We start from the raw sequence: 23,076 nt of genomic DNA, 5'->3' as shown, positions 1-23,076 counted from the left end.
GCCTTCCCTGCTGTCCCAGCCACCTGGGCAGCCATACTCCTCTGCCTTCTCATCCGTTTCAAGTCCTGGTTGGCATCTCATCCCCTCATGGAGGCTTTCCTCGACCACGATCTAAAAACATCGCCCACCCTGACCATTCTCCGTTCCCTGCTTCATTTTCCTTGCCGCGTGCTCACCTCCTAACACGGGTGTTACACCCTGCTCAGCAATTGTTCCTGTCTTCCCCACAAGAAGGTGCAGCACGACACCAGCACAGCATCCTGTCTTTGTTCCCTGCTCTGTCACTGACACCTAGAATAATGCCTGGTGTGTAACAGGCACTCAGCAAATATCTGTTGAAAGAAAGACTGTGGTTTGGCACAGTGCCTGGCACATGGCAGATCAATACATATTTGTTGAATAAAGAACAGAAGAGAGGAGGGAGGGAGCCTGGGAAGCTTCTGCAGATTCTGGCTCATTATCTCCAATTGCCAGCCCCTCGAAAGAGGAGCCGGCTGCAAGGGGGCTGCCTCGTTAGCAGGGAGATTTGGTGTGTGCCTTAAGCTTAGAGTTAATTATAATTAGGAACTGTTGAGAGTATTAGGAGGGTTATGATGGTGTGTGGAGGGGCGGTAATGGTGGATAGGGTGTTGGTTTATATTTGGAAGGGGCTAGCTCAGCAAATTTATAGTGTAAATAAGGGAAAAGTTAACTTACTTAAGAGCAAAAGCCAATAAACAGTTTTAAGGACCATTAAAACTATTTTACATGCAAACACTGCTGCAAAACAATGAATGTGATCATTATACAACTTCTGTGTTCTTTGAAAAGCACTAACAAGAATCTCCAATTTATGCTGACTGAATCCCCAATTCCTCATCCTAGTTAGTGGTGTTATCCCAAGTCTGAGGCTCTAGGAAGCAGGCTTCCCAGGAAGTGGAACTGACTTTTCTAGTTACATAATTTTTAGGCGGAGGATAGTAATACTATTCACTATGTCCATAAAGAAACAGCCATTATGTACGTGTGAGTCATTATGTATGTGTGGGTCATTATGTGTGTGGGTATAGGAAGCAAACTAGAGGAAGGGGTAACACGGATGCCCAGGAAAGGGCTTCAAGACGCCACGGAAGATGAAAGGAAGATTAGGAGGCTGGACAGAGAAGCCTCTTTTTGACACTGTCCCTAGAAAGATACAAAAATAACACAACCCAGTAAAGAAACACTAAAAGAGCACCGGAAGGGATGGGATGGAGGGCAGTGAGGGCTAGAAAATGTAGCCCCAGAGGTCACGGGTAAATGACAGCCCACCACAATGCCCGGAAACGGAAGCCAGAGTCCCGCCTGGGCAGAACTGCGCCACTGCACACAGAAGTGCTCACCAGTAAGGAGCAGGATGGTCCCTGAATTACCCACCAGCTCATCATTGGAATCTGAGACTTCAACATGCTGAATTTTTTTTTTTTCATTTTAAATGAAGTAATGAATCTGCTAAACTCAAGAAGAGTAACAGAAATAATGAAGACGTGAGATTTTTTTTCAGGAACAACCATCAATACTGTTTTAATGTGGCATTTCTATTCATTTACACAACACGTGATCTTTTCAGGAAATTCTGACATTGAGAAGGCTCACGACTCACCCCAGGTCACTGAGCCAGTACATGGTAGGACAAGGACTCCAAACCGTTCCTCCTATCTCCAAACCTATGTCCTTCTCTTTTGTCTGAAAGGTCTTTCCTGATTAGTCTGCCACTCATCCACTCACCCTTCTCCTGCAAGTCCCCAATGGTGTCCCCACAATACATTCTCCATTTATTTATGGACCTAAGATCTATTATTTCATGCATGTCTTATCCTTATCTGGCCACAGACTGCAAATTCATGGTGGTAGGAGGTAGATTTAAACTCATCCTCCCTCTGACAACATTGTGCCAGACACACAAATCACATTTGAGACCTATATTTGGGGTGCTGAAAAAATTGATCCTAAGTTGAGGTCCTGAGAGTTGAAAACAACCTTGCTGGTAGAAATGTGCCCTGGGGGGTAGGAAAAAGTCCTCCTTGCAGAATCTGTTCTTCACCAAACCAGGAGTCAGCCAACTATTGTTTGTGGGCCAAATCTAGCCCACTGCCTGGCTTTGAAAAACAGTTTCCCTGGAACATAGTCAGACCCATCTGTTTCTATATTGTCAGTGGCTGCTTTCGCATGAAAACAGCAGAGCCAAGAAGCTGAACTGAGATTGAGATTGGCCTGTAAAGGCTAAAACATTTACTACTGGACCCTTTACAGAAAAAAAGTTTGCCAACCCCCTGCACTAAGCTGTAAGTACTAGGAGGGCAATATCTATTTGTGTTTTATTATCTTCTTTTTTCTTTATTCTTTTTTTTGAGACCTCCGGAGTCTCGCTCTGTCGCCAGGCTGGAGTGCAGTGGCATGATCGGCTCACTGCAACCTCCGCCTCCCAGGTTCAAGCAATTTTCTTGCCTCAGCCTCCCGAGTAGCTGGGATTACAGGGACTTGCCACCACACCCAGCTAATTTTTGTCTTTTTAGTAGAGGCAAGGTTTCACCATGTTGGCCAGGTTGGTCTCAAGCTCCTGACCTCATGTAATCCACCCGCCTCAGCCTTCATTATCTTTTTATTGGCCTTCATTATCTTTTTATAGCAGTGCATACCACAGAGTATGGCAAAAAGAAAGTGATCAATAAATATTTATTGAATAAAGAGATAGATTATTGGACCCTTTTAAGTACGTACTCTCTGTCCAGCTGTGATGAGCAATGGGTAGAGGAACAGAATTCAGTGTTCCTGTGACAAACAGCTATATACCAAATACCCACAAGGGTCAAGTGGAGAGAAAGTGGACAGGATCTCTGGAGGTATAAAGGAGAAAATCTGCTCGGAATGTGGTGGAGAGCCTGTAGACATCTTATAGAAAGGAAACAATCAATATAGGGCCATGCCCATGTTTGCCTGCCTCCACTTCCTGAGGTGGAACTGCAGGCATACACCACCATGCCCAACTACTTTTTTTATTTCTTTTTTTTTTTTGAGACGGAGTCTCGCTCTCTCACCCAGGCTGGAGTGCAGTGGCGCGATCTCGGCTCACTGCAAACTCCACCTCCCGGGTTCACACCATTCTCCTGTCTCAGCCTCCCAAGTAGCTGGGACTACAGGCGCCCTCCACCACGCCCGGCTAATTTTTTTTGTATTTTTAGTAGAGATGGGCTTTCACCATGTTAGCCAGGATGGTCTCGATCTCCTGACCTCATGATCTGCCTGCCTTGGCCTCCCAAAGTGCTGGGATTAGAGGCGTGAGCCACTATGCTCAGTCACTTTTTTTTTGTTTTTTTTTGTAGAGACAGAGTCTCACTTTGTTGCCAAGGCTGGTCTCCAACTCCTGGCCTCAAGCAATCCTCCCAACTCAGTCTCTCAAAGTGCTAGGATTACAGGTATGAGTCACCGCACCTGGTGAAAACCAGGCCAGTGGGACCAATGATCCCAGCGCCCATCAGGCAGTGGTTATAAAAGCTGTTCCTGGGCTGGAATCCTGCCTCCATTCCTTATTAACTGTGAAACCCTGTAACACTCTTTATCCCTCAGTTTCCTCACCTGGAAAACAGATACAAAAATATTACCTACTTCGTGGTGTTGTTACAGGAAATGAACAAGTTTCTATGTGCAAAGTACTTAGTGTGTCTGGCATATGTAAGTGCTCAGCAAATGCTAGCTTTTGTCACTCATGATTAAAAAATATACCTCAGTGTTTCCACGAGGAGGTATTAAACTAGATATTGGGAAGAAGCAGACTCAATGTTGTACTGGAGAAAGGCTGTCTGGATCTCTCAGCATACCCAAGGCTACATCCCTTGACACTGCATTCTGTATGCTCAGCACGAGGCCACATCGGTGATGCTACGTGACGAAGTTATAGACTCAGCAATGTACCTTCCACTTGGTATGGAAAGGGGATTCCCCACTTCACTTTCAAGAATCTCTGTGAGTTTGCTGCAGAGCTGAAGGGACTCCTGGAAAGGATCTCACAAGCCATGGGGAGAAATCTGAATTCTAACAGCGCAAAGCTTCAGTGGGCTCCCAGAGAAAATGAAGGAACTTGGAAGGGTCTAGATAGACCAAGAAACCATGTTTTCCTTCTCTGAGCCTCTGGAACACTGTGTACCGGGCTGCAACACAGCCCTGTGCCATGGCACTGGACTACTACCATAGCGATCTGACTGTCCGGTTGTGTCTGTCCTGGGGACAGGGGCACCATCTCATCTCCATGGCCTTTGTGTCCTCAGTATCCAGTATCAGGAATGTGTTCCATAAGTGTTGATGGAATCCACTGAGGAGTAATCAACCCTAGACCTCAGGACAGCATCTCCTACCTACAAAGGACTCTGACATGACCACTCCAGTGCTACTAAATACAGCATGCTCTAAAAGCAACTACAAACACACGAAGCTAGCATCTGTACCCGGCAACCCTGGCGATCATTTCTTGATAGCCAGAGGGAAAGCAGACGTTTTGTGCCATATATAAGCTCCACACTTCCCCACCCCCATTTCTTTTTCTAAAACACACTGAAATCTGTGCTGTCCAACGTAGTAGCCACTAGCCTCATGAACTGTTTAAATTAACAATAGTAAAAATTAAATAACATTTATAATTCATGTTGTCAAACTCTTGAACAGCAACAATGAGAAATAAAATAAAATTCAGTTTCTCAGTCATATGGCCATATTCCAAGTACGCAGTGTAGCTACTCCTATGTGGCTCATGCTACCGTCTGGGACAGCACAGACACGAAACATTTCTACAGTCACAGGAAATCCTGTGGCAGCACTGCTAGAGAATCTGTACTGTCGCACTAAGAAACGTGAACTCAGGCAAAGACAGTTTAACAGTACTTTCACAATCAATAAAGCTAACAGATCGCTCCCCTGGAATAAGCAAACCTTCCAAGTTTGTTCTCTCGTAAGGAATGAGACACGATGCGCAAGATGTTCTCTTGGCCTCATCAGCATTGTTGTGTTGTTTTTCAAAATTTACGTATCTTTATAAATAGTATTAATTATGGTAGGCGACTACCGTGGGCCCGTTAGTGCCTTGATGCAGTCACGGATGACGGAGAGCAGTTTAAGCAGGGGACGGATAGTACGGGCCGTGGGAGAAGGGGTTTCATCAATCTAGCACGTGTCTCAGCATTGCTACAGAACATTAATGCGGCTGGGCTCCACTTAAAAACCATCCAAGGCATTATGGGTTGGGAACATTCAGTTTCACAGGCACTGGGTATTTCTAAGTTATAATCCTAGCTCTTTTGCTAATGAGTGTTGTGATACGGGGAGTATCATTTAACTTCTGAGTTTCAGTTTCCTGTCCTTAAAATGGGGCTATTACTGACCTACCTAACCCAGTGTCCACAGGATTAATGAGTTAACGTGACAGAGAACTCTGAGCTCCTTGCATTAAGGCATGCTGTGCATCATTATTTCCATTCATTCTCACAGAGCAGCTGTGAAACACTAGGACTATTATGTTTACTCCATCCAATATGCACTTTCCTTCTCAGCATGTTAATGTTACCTATGTTACCCAAACCTTAAATCTAAAAGTAAAACAGGGCCCATAACAACAGTACAATGGTGAAGTGGGGGTAGACAGTTATTCCTTTCTTTAGTTCGGGCATAACACCAGCTCTTCTAGAAGGATGAAGGCGGTAATTGCACTGTAAATTTCCTCTGTATGAGCCTGGTGGTCAATCTTACGAGATGCGAAAAGGAAGTTCTACAACAGCACAATCACACTGTTGACACTTACACGCAATGATATTCCCGTATCTGTTCTTCATTCTGTTCTCATCTTTCTTAGCCGAGTCCCATGGTGCAGACTGCCCTTCAAAGAAGCTCTAGAAGGAAAGAGAGACTGAGAATTACAACTTGGCACAGTAAACAGAGGGATCTTAACGATGGAGGATGTTCTTAAAAAACGTAGAACAGGGGTCAAGAAGGAAAGAATGCCCACAGGAACGAGATAAGGGATTATTACACTATATTACATTTTAAGTATTTCATTTAGCTTTTGCTAAACATTGCTTTCCTTTAGTTAGTATCTTACAAACACAGGGATGGAAGCTGAAGAGTGAACCCACGATTTCTCTGTCTAACCCAGTAAAAATGGTCACATGTTCATCCCCATCCCACCTGAATATTTAATACAGAAAAATTAATGTTTCTCTCAATTTCCTTATTGTCATCTTTCAAATTCTTATAAGAGATACAGTGATGTCTTTTTCTCCCTAATTGCTAATTGAAGAAAGGTTATTTTTTGTTAAAACATGAGAGTAGGTAAGCTGAGACTGCATGACTTCCAGGCTAAAATCCTGTAATAAACTCTGCCAGAGTTTTCTCTTTATTTTTAATGGAGTTTAGATGTTCATTTATTTAGGGATTTGGCATTATGATGCCTGGAGTCTTTAATCTTCAGTTTATTTATTTATTTTTGTTCAAGTTGTAATGAAAATGTCCTCTACTCTCGGTGGACAAGTAAAAAAAAAAAAAAGTGTGTGACTTTATTTCCACTTTATTTCACATTACGTTTTACCTTTATGTGGTCAACTATGTGAGGAGGTTATGGGAAAACCTCCCATAGAAGTGAACAGGATTCAGTAAAGCTATTTCTTGTTTTTGCCACGGTCCTCATATACTTCCTGGCACCCACTGGGAAGGAAGAGAGAGGGAAAGAAGAGACGAAGGGCGAGCAGATGAATGAGCACCATTTGGGAATGCTTTGGGGCCAGAGAACAGGGCATTAGGGACTCGTGTCCTCAGATGTGCTCCAGGGTGGCTTTCAAGTTCTCTCCCACACAGAAGCTCTTCCTTCCTCCCCAGTCTCCATCTCACCTGTGGTGTTCAGCCACCTTGGCCATTTCCACCATTTACAATATTTTGAGATTAGTCTGTCGCTAGGTAGAATGTATTTATTCCCTTTTATGGGTCCGACTCTCCCTCATGAGGTAAACCGTGGCTTAGCACTGCTGCAGTAGGACACACTGCTTGCAGACGCCATGGGGTATCTGTGCCCCGCTCTGCCTGCCTGTGTGCTGCACAGTATTCTGACCACTAAGTGGACAGTGCTTGGCATCCTCTGTTGTTTCTGTGTCTGTCTCTGCCACCAGGCTGTGGACTCGCTGAGAGCGGGGGCTGTGTGTTCATCATTTATGTTTGGAATCCAGTAATTAGTTACTGAATGAATGAATAACTGTGGTGTTTGGTTGTAGTATGTTTTGGCTTTGATCTCAAAATGAAGCTTTATTTCTGCAGCTTAAGTGTGCAAGGGGCTCTAAGGCTTGGAAAGCCTACCTATCCACAGTCTGCAGATTTCATTCCGCTGTTGAATGGAATGGACCTGACATAGTTTGCCAAGTCCATGCCTTTTCCGTGGCCTGGTGGGTATGGATACTGCTGTTACCATACAACCGAGCTCGCATCAGAGACTGGCTGGAGAAGATCCCAGCCCCAGGTCTGTCCTGCCCTCAGGCTTCAGATCTTGTCCTCGGTACATCCACCCAACAAAACAGCTGAGCAACACCATTTTATCACACAACACAGAAGAGTGAAAAAAATAACACTACACACCTAAGAGTTAAGAGGTTTAATCTACTCAACTTAAGGTCCCTTAGTTGTGATCATAGGTAACACTTTATTATCATAACACTTTTTACCTTATATTTATCATTTCAAAAACACGGTAGGATCAGACGTGCAATATACGAACAGCTGTGTTAACAGACTCGCACTATGTGTCGCTAGCTGAAGAGTGACAAGGTTTGGCTGTGTCCCCACCCAAATCTCATCTTCGGTTGTAGTTCCCATAATCCCCATGTGTTGTGGGAGGGACCCGGTGGGAGGTTATTGAATCACAGGGGTGGTTTCCTCCATGCCGTTTTCCTGATAGTGAGTGAGTTCTCATGAGATCTGATGGTTTTATAAGGGGCTTTTCCCACCCTTCACTCGGCACTCCTCCTTGCTGCCACCACGTGAAGAAAGACGTGTTTGCTTCCCCTTCTGCCGTGATTGTAAGTTTCCCGCGGCTTCCCCAGCCCTGTGGAACTGTATGTCAATTAAACCTCTTTCCTTTATAAATTACCTGGTTTTGGGTATTTCTTTTTTCTTTTTTTTACAATTTGAGACAGTCTCACTCTGTCACCAAGGCTAGAGTGCAGTGGCACGATCTCAGCTCACTGCAAACTCTGCCTCCTGGGTTCAAACGATTCTCATGCCTTACCCTCCCGAGTGGCTGGAATTACAGGCATGTACCACCACGCCTGGCTGATTTTTGTATTTTTAGTACAGACAGGGTTTCACCATGTTGGCCAGGCTGCTCTCAAACTCCTGACCTCAAGTGATTCACCCTCCTTGAGATTCACCTGCTGGGATTATAGGAGTGAGCCATTGTGCCTAGCCTCGGGTATTTCTTCATAGCAGCATGAGAATGGACTAATACAAAAAGTAAAACACTGTATGATACAGGGCAAATACAAATAGAAACACTTTCAGGTTATTCATAAATTAACTCAATAGAAATACTATCATTAAAAATGGCTAGTTGATTCCATCTAGAACAAGACCTTTATATAATCAGGGGACTTATTCAAACATGTAACTTCTATTCTGCTGTGCAACATGCATTTAAAAATAGCTTCAGGGATTTTAAAGTCAGATACTCTTTTTCTGAATACTGTCTTTGTTACTCTATGAATGACAATAATTTTATAGTTGAGTAATAACTATTATTTGACTTTCAACGATTTAATTCCACTTTGAGTTTGTCATGATTAATTACCAATTTCACTTCCCTCTGCCTTTTCCACCCATCTAAAAAGTTCTCAGATTTTGTTTTTTGTAAGAAGATGGAAGAAGAAAACTGATTTTGAGACTTTGAAGTCTTCCAGTAAATCCACAGCCTCAACTCATACAGAAAATGCCCCTAGATTCCCTGAGCCTTCACGTGGGGACTCGAGCCACATAAGAGTCCCTGCCCTCTCTGGACACACAGAGGCTCCCTTGTGGGAAATGACGCTCACATCACAGCTGTGTTTCTTTAGCATTTGTGGTTATTACAGGACTGCCAATAGTCCTTGTATTTAAAAATAGTTATTTTAGTTGTATTATTTTCATTTAATTGGTGACCAAGAAACAGACACAAATCAACAAATGAAACAATAACCAATTGTACTGCATTTGAGCACTACAGTTTTCAGAATGTTTTCCTACAGATGGGGCCCAAGTTTTATCCATCTCTGAACACTTATTATGAGAGCATCAACAAGTATGTGCAGGTGAATGAGTCCATCATCTCACCTGATCCTCACTGGAGGAGAGGACATGAGCTGTCCCTTACAGCTGAGGGACATGAGATGAAGACAGACGCCTCAACAGCTTCTAACACAACCTAGATCAGAAGTCAGTGTCTCTGACTCTTTATCCACTGCTTTTTCTCTACCACCCTTACCCCAATGACCTTGAGAAGAAAACACTATTAAGTCAACTTAAATACACATCGCCAACAATTGTTTTCCATGCCGAGATTATCTCTGCTTGTCTCTGAAAGGACGTTTACAACAAAAGAGTATTTAAAATGTCAATTAAATTTTAACTATTACTTTTATACAACAGGAATTTTTTTTCTCATACATATGTGTTCATTGCATGGAAGCCATTGCCAGAAAAGTTCAGCTTCCTGCAATGAGCCTCCCAACTTCTTATCCAGGAATTATATGAATCACTATAAAAGGCAAAATGTATTTTTAAAAAAACAAAACAAAATTAGAGATGCTCTGAGGAAAAGGTCAGATAACTAGTGCCTCCACAGATAAATGTCACTGTCTCCTGACTCCATACAGATATGGTGACGGTTTCTCGCATTTTCTGTAAGTGTTGCTTCCAATTATATAGCCCATTTCCCCATGGATACATTTGGATTATTAAGACCACGTGTCCTTATCCCTGGCTAGGAAAATAAGCAATATACCTATGGGAGCCCAGAGAGAAAAGGGAAAGTCTTTCTAGATTGGTTGCCTTGGCTTTTATTTCCTTTTGTTATGGAGATTAAAAATGTTTTTTCCTAAGATGGATCCAGTTTTGAATATTATGGCTTTTTTCTAGCATATACTTTCCAGATATCTGAGAAAATATTTACTTTAGACTTCTTCTTATGCCTAAAGTGAGACAAAAGCCAATTGTTTACATTTTTAGTTAGAAAATAAAACTCTATCTGTAGCTCTGGAGCCACTGAGTACTCAGAGAAGCCATGATATGATACATGGATCTCTCAGACTGTGCCCCTGGTTGCTTTCCAGGTTAACAATTCTCAGAGCAAGTGCGGTAACTGGGATAGGAACACTGCCGTCAGTGCCTTAGAACACTGCTTCATGTCTGGTTTGCAGCCAGGACTGCCACCGATGTGGAGCTGCAGAGGTGGCAGATACACTTCCTTCATTCTTCCTTCCCTAGAGAGACTGAGGATTCTCTACTGACCCTGTGAGTCCACCCCCCCTTTTTTTTTTTTTTTTTTTTGGCAGACCATGAGATTGGCATAATCACTAATAAACACAACAGTAAAATGTGCCTGAGGAAAATCAAATAACATTGGGTTATGTGTAACTTTACTATGCAATTATTCTATTATGTTCCTTTTCACATGCTTTTTCACTTTTAAATATCTTTTAATAAATTAAGCGAAGTCAATGCACATTTTATAAGATGTTCGCCTGTGCATTTTTCTTTGGGCAAGAAAAAAAGGTTCTTTAGCTATCTTTTTTTATCTTTAAGAGGTCAAAAGTTAAACATGTTCTTTTAAATTTACATAAATTGAATATAGTTCTACTCTGAACCAATATTCTTGGGAAGTTATCACTACATAATTTATTTTGTAGAAAAGAAGGGTTCCTCTCAAGCCTGTTGAAAGTAAAGACAATCAGGTTTTGAATCCTTCCAGTGCTGATAGAAAGAAAAGAACTTTGTTCTTTGGAGTAAGGATTTTCGAAGCATATGCCAGCGACTGGCTTCTGGTCTCTGGGGGGAAATTTTGCTCATCTTCTCCTTGCATCTCTCTATGCCTGAGACAAATCCTTACGTTCAAGTTTAAGCACAACCTCCAACTCCTCTATCTCTCACCTCGGAGTCTTCCCTTGACAGAATTATGTTCAGGCTTGCTAAAATCAAATTTGACCAAATCTCAGGCATAATTTTGAACAAGAGGCCCAATGAGAAAGAGCAGGAGGGATGGTTGAGGGAACCAAGGCTAAAAGCATCATTTAGCCCCTGAGGACGTCCCATCTGCAGAGTAGCAACTTATGGACAAGTGTGGGAGGCAGGCAATGACGGCCCCTGCTCCCAGTACAAGTTTTATAGGGGGAATTTTGAATATAATATGCACATTTAGGCAATATTTAGTGTTTAGGGCAGGTTCTAAATATGCGGGTATAATTTAACACACCCACTATGAACCTTCTATTATGAAAAAACACTACATGTGTTTTTGGGATTTAAGTTAATGGTCTCACTGCACCTTCTGTGAGAATTTTCATAAATATACTTATGCTTTTATTCTACTTAAAATGTAATTAAAGTGTTTCCTCTGACTACCTTAGCTCATATATACTGCAAAGAGGCAGCAGACCTGGGAACCACTCTGAAAGAGTAATCAGTCTCCAGAACAATAAAAATGAAACCAGGCAAGCTCCAGTGAATACCAATGACTTCCCCCACTTGAAGATGCTGCACTCTCCATGGGCACAGAGCAGAAGGAAATTGAACATCCTGCATACTGTCATTTTTTTCTGAATAGGAAACATGTTTTTGTGATTCAATAACCTCCTTCCCCACCCCTCATACCACCATCATTTTCCACAGGATATAATTATACATCTCAGTTGCCCACCTCAAGAGAACATTACTCCAAAATGATGCAGTCTGTTAAAAATGCCACAGCTCCTAGATATTAAAAAAGGAGAAAAAAAATCCTGTTCAACAGAAAAGCTGCCAGAAAGAAAGGGATGCAGGTCAAGGCTGTACATAATGTACAGTATGTTTTCAGGCAGTGCACGGTCAAGTTTTTTAGATGCTTCTGAAATAGAATGTTTCCTCCCTTTCTCATATGAATAAAATTGTGCATGTAAAATGACTAAAATCATCACCCTGAAAGGAGGAAGATGAACTCACTGGGGCATGCAAACTCTGTGAACTTTCTTTGTTTTCTGCTCAGACTTCTCTTCTGGTGCTTCGAAGCGTCACATTTTATTAGATCCCATATAAACTATTTACTGCTATAGCACTAAAGCAACTGAAGACACCTAACTTTGCCTGATGGACCACAAAGCTGAATGCCCCAGAAGTTCAGGCACAGTAGTGGCAATGGTCACTGGTCACTGTCATTCTCCAGCGTCCTGAACAAAGGCAGGCAAAAGGAGCACGTGACGCTTCACGGCTAAGAGAGGTGAGGATTGGGTGAAAACAAGAATCTAGACACATGAACTAGGTTTCTAAACAAACTGAAATCTAAATGTGAACATTCATTGATCTTTTAAAGAAGTTGCTAATCTCTGGCCACTTTTTATTGCAACTTAATCCAATTTGAAATTGTGCAGAATTTTTCTATTTTGCAGGATTCAGAATGGCCATCCATGATCTTGGCAATAGTTACCGTATAACTATCTTCCTTTACATAACATCTCTTTTTCTTTTGATAATGGGATTGAGGGTTGCCGCCTAAATATATATATATACACAATGTTTTCATGCCTATAAACAGTCCCCATGATGTCTGACTGAGCTTTAGAATATGTTTCTTATTCTGTTGAATATTACTCTGAATGAGGGATTTTACGAGTGCCTTTTCACAGCAATGTCATATATTTCCTGTTGATCCATACGTGTTTATAAGATTTGTGAAGCTCTGTCGGGGGTGAGCATTTTAATCCTGTTGTATAGATAAGGACATTTAGTATGAAAGACATTGAATGACTCCCCTGAAATCACACAGCTGGTAAACAGAAGAGCTGGGACCCGAGCCAAGGCCATTCCACTCTGAACTTAGTGCGCCTCCATTTGGCCACAAAGCTGGCTCAGAACTTGTGGCTTTGTGCCTGCTGCATTGCACTGTGCATGCGGCATTCTCAAGTCACCCCAGCCATGGGTCTTAAGCCACCAAGGATTTCTGGTTACTATGTTTTACGGAATCAGCCAGTTCGGTGGCACAGTCCTATTGCCATCTGCACAGCGATGTTTCCTGGTGATGTAAGTATGCACACCCTGGAGGGGCCCTCAATCAAGTTGCCTTTCTTTCTCTTCAAATTTGCTCAGTTTCCAAGTCCCCTTTCTTCCCACCTTCAGAAGCACTGTGGTAGTCAGCTCCCGCTAATGAAGTGACGCAGCCCTCAAGGGCACTGGAGCAGAAATAAGTTGAGAACCACTGATCAAGTGGCAACAGCAAAAATCATATCCTTCAAGTGAGTGACAAGGGGAAATAGTCATGAAAACAGTAACTACAGAGTGTTCACGGCTGCTGAACATTCCTTGGACAAGCCCAATGTTCCGTGGGATTGCAGAGACTGATGCAGAGTAAGGTGGCTCCAAAAAGGAGATGATTTTGATATAATTGGGGTGAGTGTCAGCAGGGCATTAGTTGTAAGAAGCAGAGGGTGGGTTGTTAGGGGATATTCAACCCTTTCTTGGCCTGCACTCCTCTTTCCTTTTGTTCCCTAGAAAACAGTTTAATAACAGAGACCTACATTCTCAGCCATGCCTGGGGCTCCCCTTATCTGGATCGTCTTCTCAAGGCTGGTGCCTCTGTCGTCTTGCCCATGATGAAGCTCTCAGCTGCATTTCAGGGAGTCCTTGTTTCCTTGGCACCCCCCTTCAGGGGTTCTCAAGGGCTCATCACAAAAATATTTCATCAGTTTGGAAGTTAAAGGCCCCATTTCCAGACTCCTCCTTCCTGCGAGAATCTCTGCTGCTTCTTATGGAATGAGGATGGCGTCCTGGAGAAGCTGGACAAAGGGTTTCTACGTGTTTAGATTTATTACATAAAACTTGGTCAAAGCTGACTTTTTCGAGTTGCCTATCTCTTGATTCCCATATATATCAATGAGATCCATCTTTGAAGATTCCGGAACTTGGATCTGCCCCTGTTCTCACTGCAGTGCCCTTGCAAACCCCAAGAGGTCATGGTAATTTAATGGGGTGTCAAAATAGTCATGTCAGTGAGTAACCTGTCTCGGGCCCCCCAAAGAGGACTGCTCTGTTCTAGAGGCAGCTGAAAGTATCTGTGTTTCTATAAGTCATGCTAGGCTTACGTCTTGTCACCCCACATTTCAGAGAGACAGCAATTTTCATTTTGCCTCTGATGCAGATATTGCCAGAGTTTGGGATGTTCACACTACTCAAGAGCTGTAATTTCCTCCACCTCTGCACCTGACTCTGACAGTGAGCCTGTGCAAATGCGCCCAGATCCTCAGAGAGCAGTCTCCTTGGAAAAGGCATCTTGAAAACATCTAGAGAGCAGATGGGTGTTTTTGTGGAAATTCAGCTGCTCCCTTCCTTTGGAGAGCAGCCTCCAACCCATCTCTTGCCTGCATCATTGCAGTACCTTCCTGTCTGGTCTCTTTGCACCCTCCAGTTTATACGCCTGCATCATTGCAGTACCTTCCTGTCTGGTCTCTTCGCACCCTCCAGTATACACGCCTGCATCATTGCAGTACCTTCCTGTCTGGTCTCTTTGCACCCTCCAGTTTATATGCTTGGCCCAGAGTGAGCTGTTACAAACACACCAGGGCACCTGTCACTTTCCTATTTGAAAACTGAGCAAGTCTCCCTCCTGACTCCATGGCCACAGGAAGGGCGGTGAGACTCAGCATGTGTGACACACCCAGCATACAGCCAGTGCTCCATCAAGGCCACCTGTTACTATTCTCGTTCCAATATGAAAACCTGAGACCTTGATGACAGTACATCCTTACTGACTTGACCGCCAGTTTTTGCTGTTGTCTCCAAGATAATTTTTTCCATTTCCCCCCCCATGTCTGTATTTTTCCTTCACAGACTCTATACAGTATTTGGAAGTTGGGTGGGGGTTTTATTCTTCTCCCTCTTATTTTTTTTTAAAGCAAACATCCTCTTCCTGTTATTTCTTGGAGAGCTGTGAAGTTTTAAAATGTCCTCACCTCAGAAATCAGAGCACATAAACTCCATCAAATGTGACTGAAAATCTAAGGATACTTTTTTTTTTTTTTTTTTTTTGAGATGACAGGCTTGGAAATGAATAAGTATAGCAGAAAAAGGAATTTTAATGTGATATTTGTGACTTTTTTTTTTGACACCTATTAATTTATAAAACCCATTAGCACAATTCCCAGGCTCTTCCTGCAATACCTAAGCCATGGTGACTAAAGATCAAAATTTAGAACAGATAAGTATTTTAGAAATTTAGAAAATAAGGTTCGAAATCTCTTTTCAAACAGTTTAGTGAAAAATGATTACATCTCAATTTACTCTGCCAGAAAGTTCAACGCCTACTCTTCAAAGCAAACACCTGTATGGAACATTATAACCCAAAGTGATCTGTAGAGTCACAGAGGCTCTCCTTTTATGTCAAGACTGACTTTTAGCCAAATGTCCTATTTTATTGAAGAATGTGAACACTCTCACTTTAGATCACACGGACGCCTTCTTGTGAGGGAAGGCCTGGCAGTCAGCCTTCATCTACAAGAGTAAAGATGAGATTCTCAGTAAGTGAAAACAATCAGCCTGCACTGGTATGGAGCAGAAATCCCGGCATGGCGGAAGTTTCCACGTGTGCTGATCACTCATCTGTAGAGTCAGAGGTGGTTACAGCCTCCCTTGGGAATCCTGGAAGAACCGATTCACCTCTCAAAACAGAGAGATCATCATCTCCCAGTAGATCCTGGGTGAATGCCGTAGTCATCTGAATGTACTCCCTTGAAATGTTACTCATTTCTCTAAAGTGCTGTGAAATTGGGAAGTTGTAACTCGCAGATGGGAAGGAGCGAATGAGAATCCCTAGAGGCAAGTGACAAAGGCAGTCAGGAGGACTCAGCAGCAATTCATGAGGTCTTTCAAATTTTGGTCACTCGTGTACACCTTCACCGCTTCCCTCATCCCCTCACCACTTCCCTGTTATTGAATGATGTAAATTTAACTCTTGTATATGCAAATACATTTATACTACTTGCAAATGAAACTTCGCTTCGTTGTTCGAGACAAAGTCTCACTCTGTTGCCCAGGCTGGAGTGCAGTGGTGTGATCTCAGCTCACTGCAGCCCTTGACCTCCTAAGCTCAAGTGATCCTTCTGCTCAGCCTCCTGAGTAGCCAGGACTACAGGTGCATACCACCATGCCCAGCTAATTTTTATATTTTTTGTAGAGATGGGTTTTCACCATGTTGCCCAGGCTGGTCTCGATCCCCTGGGCTCAAAGGATCCGCCCACCTCAGCCTCCCAAAGTGCTGGGATTACAGTTGTGAGCCACCACGCGCAGACAAGCCAAGAACCCTTACCTCAAGTAAAGAGAATAGAAAAAGTCGAGACAACAAAAACAAAGCAATAGTATCCAATCCAGCCAGGCGGTGCTGCTTGACTACTTCGGAGCCTGAGGCCAGGCCTCTTCTCCTTCAGCTAAAAGAACGCTTGGTTCTCTCTCAGGAAACCAAGGTTCCCTGGCAAATCAAAAGTACTGAAAGACAACTAGCAGGAAAGCCAATGGCTCTCTCACCTGTGATTTCAGCACACCTTATTCCCCACGAGTGGGCCTCCTAAAATCACCGTGTGCATCACCAGTTGTTTGCATCCACACTTGGGGAAAACCGAACTCAACCATCTATCTCGGCTTAAGTGTTGCTGAGGCAAAAGAATGAGATGTAGGAGAAGATTTGGGCTTAAATCCCAGCTCTGACTGATTCCTAATTGTGAGACCACAGGTAAGTTACTGAATTTGCTTTTTAATGCTTACAGTAGAATTTTTATAATTAAATTGTTTAACAGGATTGCTTTCTGTATTAAAATCTGTGAATGTCAGTGGAAAAAAAAACCATGTTGGCCTGTTCATATAAAGTGCCACTGAGTTGGCGTGTTATTAGTAGAATGTGTAGAACTTGTAGAATGTTGATGGAAATGCACAGGTCATGAGAGTCACAAACATCTCTGTCCTCCAGACCACAAACTCCACAAGGTAAGGGGCTGCGTCTCCCACATTCTCAGCACCTAGCATCTACCTGGAACACAGGAGGAGCTCTGTATAAGGAAAAATACATGATAATTATAAATCAGAAGATTCAGGCATCCTGAATGCATTCACATTTAATATTTTTAAGACTTGGTTGTTTAAAATGTTTTTTAAAAAGTATATACTTACATCTAGTTTTAAATGAATTACCATCATGTTTCAGAGAGTCATACTGAAAAGAGACATTTTACATGGAGGACATTATACCCCAAATTTTAAAAACTCCTCTAACCGTTTGCAGTACAGTGTTTCTTCCCCCTTCAGAATCACAGTCTGCTGAAAGGATAACAATTAGTTTAAGTGAACCAAGGTCAGATGTTAAAAGAAAGTTGCCAAAAGTTGTATTTAGAATCTGCTGATGCTTTAAAAAATGAAGAGTTGGCCCCAGTTCAAGAAACCAGATATTAGATTAAAACCTTAGGGGCACGTGGTTCAATTTTTTTATTTAGAACTACAAGGTTTGGGATTAAACTAAAAGTAAGATGCTTAATGCTTATTAGATGTACTGCCTTAAAATATTTTCAAGAAGGCAACAGAGTTGAAAGTAACTGAAAGTAAACTTGAGGGTCAATTTTGAAATGCAAATAGCCGAGAGCTAATGCCCTTGGAGGACCCACATTACCAGAATGGACTTTCACAAAATAGCTAGAGATTGATGCTTCAGCAAAGAAAATTCCTGAAAGGGAATCTGAGTTTTTGCCAAGAAATGTCATATGAAAAAATTGCAGGCTCAAGCGATTTTGACTACATAAGAATTCTTTCAGTAAAATCACAATAAATGAACAATTCAGTAGTATTAATAAGAACAATGGAGGCCAGGTGTGGTGGCTCACACTTGTAATCCCAGCACTTTGGGAAGACAAGGCAGAAGGCTTGCTTGAGGCCAGGAGAAAGAACAGCCTGGGCAACATAGCGAGACCCTGTCTCTACTAAAAATTAAAAAAAAAAAATAGCTAGGTATAGTGGTGCATATCCATAGTCCCAGCTACTCAGGCTCAGGAGGCTGAGGCAAGAGGATCTCTTCAGTAAGTTACAATTGCACCACTGCCCTCCAGCCTGGGCAACAGAGCAAGACTGTGTCTCAATAAACAAACAAACAAACAAACAAACAAACAACATAATACTAATAACACAAGATAACAAATGCAGCTCCTCTGTGTTCCAAATACCATGCTAAAATTTTCACCCGAAATATCTCGTAGATGTAAGCCTGTTAACTGACATAAATCCTTCCCTCATTTTGTCATGACAGCTGTAACTTATGCTCATGAAAAGAGACCCCAGCATCTTTCAAACTTAAGGTTAAACTTATTATTAGGATAATCACCAGTGAGTTCAAAGAATCATTATGTTGGTAATCAATAACTTTTGACATAAATTTTAAATTATACTAATAAATAGTTTTTTAAAAGCTTTTTATTTTTAAATAATTCTAGATTCACAGTAAGTTGTAGGGATGGTATGGAGAGCTTCCATGTATTCCTCAGTTTTCCCCAATGATTACACCTCATATAACTGTACCCCAGGAAACTGAAGCTGGTACTGTGTGTGTGTACAGTTTCACGCCATTTCATCTCAAGTGTAGATCTCCAATCAAATAAAGAACTATCCTGTTACCACAAAAACCTTCCTTGTGGAATCTCTGAATAGGCACTGCAGATCCCCTAATTCCTGGAATCCCCTAGTCTACTGTTCATCTCTGTAATTTCAGTAACATTTCAAGAAGATTCTACAAATGGAATCATCAAGTACTGGCTTCTTTTTGCTGAGCACAATGCCCTTGAGATCCATCGAAGTTGTTGTCTACATCATTAGTTCATTCCTTTTTTCAGCTCAGTAATATTCCATGGTACGGACATACTACAGTCTGTCTCGCCATTCTCTTAGGGAAGAGCAATTTGACTATTTCCGGTTTTTGGTGATTACAAATAAAGCTGTTATGGATATTTATTTACAGTGTTTTGTGGGAATATAAATTTTCACTTCTCTGTGATAAATGTCCAGCAGTGCTATTGTTGGGCCATGTGGTAAATCTGTTGTATTTTTTTTTTTTTTTTTTTGAGACAGAGTTTCACTCTTGTCGCCCAGGCTGGAGTGCAGCGGTGTGATCTTGGCTCACTGCAACCTCTACCTCCCAGGTTCAAGCGTTTATCCTGCCTCAGCCTCCCTAGTAGCTGGGATTACAGGCGGCCACCACCACACCCAGCTAATTTTTGTATTTTTAGTAGAGACAGGGTTTCACCATGTTGGCCCAGGCTGGTCTCGAACTCCTGGCCTAAAGTGATCTGCCCACCTCAGCCTTCGAAACTGCTGTAATTACAGGCGTGAGCCGCTATGCCTGGCCTCTGTTTCAGTTTTTTAAGAACTGCTTAAAGATTTTCCAGAATGGCTGTACCAGTTCACACTCCAGCAGCAGTTTACGAGAAATACAGTTTCTCTCCATTCTCACCAGCATTTGGTAGTGTCTCTGCTTTTTATTTCGGCTGCTCTAACATGTACATGATGATACCTCATCATGGTCATAATTTTCATGTTCCTATCACCTGGTTGTGTTGACTTCTTTTCATGTGTTTATCTGTCATCTGTATATTCTCTTTGGTGAAGTGTCTTTCATGTCTTTGTTCATTCTCTATTTGGATTTTTAAAATTAAATTTTTATAATTCTTTATATTTTTTAGATATGAATCCTTTGATATGTAGTTTGTAAATATTTTCCCTCAGTCTTCAGCTTGTCTTTTCATCCTCCTTCAGAGCAAGAGTTCTAAATTTTAATGAAGTCCAATTTCTTGATTTTCTTCTTTAATGGAGAATGCTTTTGGTGTAATGGCTAAGAATTCTCCACCAAGCCTTGGGTCCTGAAAAAATAACTTAAACTTGATATGAAACACTGCAAATATCTGTAATGTCTGATAGTTAAATTACTAAACTAAATAATAGCTAATATTGAATAACCAACATTGAATCAGTGACCTCAGAGTTGGATATCAACACTGGATATGTTAGGAGACGCCTTCTTCAGATGCATCTGTGGACCTCAATCCACTTTTACCTCTGAATGAACAGGGAAGTGGCACTCATTTCTTAGGGTTATTGAAAGTTTCCGGCCAGGCGCGGTGGCTCAAGCCTGTAATCCCAGCACTTTGGGAGGCTGAGACGGGCTGATCACGAGGTCAGCAGATCGAGACCATCCTGGCTAACATGGTGAAACCCCGTCTCTACTAAAAATAACAAAAAACAAAAAACAAAAAACAAAAAACTAGCCGGGCGAGGTGGCCGGCACCTGTAGTCCCACCTACTTGGGAGGCTGAGGCAGGAGAATGGCATGAACCCGGGAGGCGGAGCTTGCAGTGAGCTGAGATCCAGCCACTGCACTCCAGCCTGGGCGACAGAGCGAGACTCCGTCTCAAAAAAAAAAAAAAAAAGAAAAAAAAAGGAAAAAAAAAAAGAAAGTTTCCTGCATCCACTAGAGAAAGGTCAGGGTTGCTGAAAGAGCTGAAGCAAAAAAAGCTGTGGGTTCTTAGTTTATGCTGCAGTCAAGCACCCCTGCTCTATTCCTCTGTCATCACAGCCACGTAGAGAGAGCTCAGAACCACAAACACCAGTGGCCATCCTACTGCATGGCACAGATTTTCGTCGCTGTAGAAGGGCCATGCTCAAGTGATTGTGGAGTCCCTAAGATAATCCCTGTGACAAGCATCCTGCTGTAGGTGGAAGAGGAGACACCAGGAGCAAAACATTTCTAGAGGAAGATAGTACAGTGAAGGAGATCCCACTGGATCTGCTAGGATGTCCAAGAACCCAAGGATGTAGCGATAATGCACAGGAAAGGCTGAGAAGAAGCAAAAGACACTAAAAATGAAAAGGAGAGAATGCAGTACAGTGTCATTGTCTCAGATAAAGAGCATGACGACACCTGGCTTCTACGCCTGCTGCGTTCCAGTTGCTGTGGGATATGATGTTCATTGAGCAGGGGGCCCTTCCTTCACTTCCTTTGCAAAGCTAGGGTAACCATTATAACTCAGCTCAAATCTACCTATTCCATGTATTTTCTACTTTAGTTTTGATTGGTCTTTTTTCCTTCAAGATTCTATCATAGGTATTAATATGTGCCACTTAAGTTTTCTTCACATCTCTAATATGTGAGCTTTAATGTTATTTTTACTGGCACAATTAGACTGTTGCCTGAAGAGGGGGCCTGCATTCCCCTTTTTAACTTCCACAGGCACAGAGCTGGGCACAAAGCAGGCAGGTGCAGGGTGCTTGTTGTGGGATTCTTTTAACGACTGTGCAGCCATTGTGCGTGGCCCCTCCAGAACAAGAATGTAAGGACAGTTCTAAGTTGGCAGAAACGTTCTAGACTGCACTGCCTGATATGACGGTTGCTAGGGCTGCTTGTGGCTACTGAGCACTTGCAACGAGGCTGGGATGACCAAGGAACTGAACTTTAATATTAAATATAAATTAATTACATTAAAAAAACCACATGCACCTTGGAGCAACACTTTTGGACAGCTCAGGTGGTGATTCACAGGGACCCACCAATGGGGCTGATGCCTTGCCTGGCCCAACCTTGGTGGGGCCTCAAATTGCAAGATCTCTCAGCATTCCTGAACAAAGAATATGATTTCTTAGTGTTACGGGCTGAATTGTGAACCCCCCACAACAAATTCATATCATTATGTTGAAGTCCTAAGCCCCCGTACCTCAGAGTGGGACTGTATTTGGAGACAGGGCCTTCAAGAAGTAATTAAGTTTAAACTAAGGTCATATGGGTGGATCCTAATCCAGTATGGCTGGTGTCCTTCTAAGAAAAGGTGAGTAGGGCACACAGAGACCCCAGGGCATGCGTGCAGAGCTGACCACCTGCAAGCCAACGTGTGAGGAGAGGACGCCAACCATGCCAGCACCCTGATCTTGAATTTCCAGCCTCCAGACTGTGAGAAGGTAACTTTCTGTTGTGTGAGCCACCCAGTCTAGCAGCCCGAGCAGATGCGTACACTTCCCACTCTTAGAGATGCATCATTTCCAGTCATGGCTGCACACACATTAAATGGAAGCGACTCTGATGTGTAACCCTGAATGCCAATAAACGAATTTAAAATGGGGAGATTTCCTTTCCAAGTGTCTATTGTGCCTGCTGTGCCCTAGCCAGTGGCACTATCTAGAAAGCCAGATCCCTGAGCTGAGGCTGTGTGGTGAGCACTGGGTTGGAGTAAACGAAGCAGAAAGCTTTCTGGGGATGTCACCTCAGGGCCAGGAGACTGCAAACTCTACAGGCATGGCTCTCCCTCTGCAGGCTGAGAGTCAGTGCTGGAAACAGACAGACTATCTTTGCTTCTCTGAGCGTCCTCTCCACAGCGAACATTCACATGTTTCATTTCTTTTAGAGGTGTCGTTATCACCGAGTTCTTAGTCAAGCCACGGTTCATGTGAGCAGGGAGACACTCTGTCTCACTACTATGGACCTGTGATGTGCTGATTAAAACAGGCCTGCTCCTCGAGGCAGCTCCACCCCACTGCCAGAGCCTTCAAGACACAGTGTCAAGTCAAAGAAAATGCAGTCCAGGGAGCTTACCACGGCTGTTAACCCACTCTTCAGGTACGGCTTACTTTGCAATGATACAGGTGGAATTAATTAAGAGCTATATGGGGAGCCAGCAGCAATCTGCAAAGAGCCAGCAAAAGTCCCTTTAATTAAGGGTCAGAAAAGGCCTTTCCTTCTTTCTCCAGCCCTGCTACATCGGGCTTGAGAGCTATGAAGTCTCGCACAGATGCCGACTTCATGCCTTT

At 42.8% G+C, this 23,076-nt stretch overlaps 1 protein-coding gene across 12 annotated transcripts in view; it reads right to left on the bottom strand.

Annotated features, from left to right (window-relative positions):
• Window positions 1-23,076, bottom strand: part of PTPRM (protein tyrosine phosphatase receptor type M) — an 834,581-nt gene that overhangs the window by 106,939 nt on the left and 704,566 nt on the right. For all 12 annotated transcript variants that reach the window (XM_007974623.3, XM_073006465.1, XM_073006464.1 and 9 more), the window contains one exon: window positions 5,807-5,894. In XM_007974623.3, coding sequence (XP_007972814.1) covers window positions 5,807-5,894 — 88 coding nt within the window. The remainder of the gene's footprint in view (window positions 1-5,806; window positions 5,895-23,076) is intronic.

This window comes from Chlorocebus sabaeus, chromosome 18 (assembly GCF_047675955.1).
Source record: "Chlorocebus sabaeus isolate Y175 chromosome 18, mChlSab1.0.hap1, whole genome shotgun sequence".
NCBI lineage: Eukaryota > Metazoa > Chordata > Mammalia > Primates > Cercopithecidae > Chlorocebus > Chlorocebus sabaeus.
Note: the sequence above shows the minus strand (reverse complement) of the source record. Positions and strands in the feature narration are given on the sequence as shown.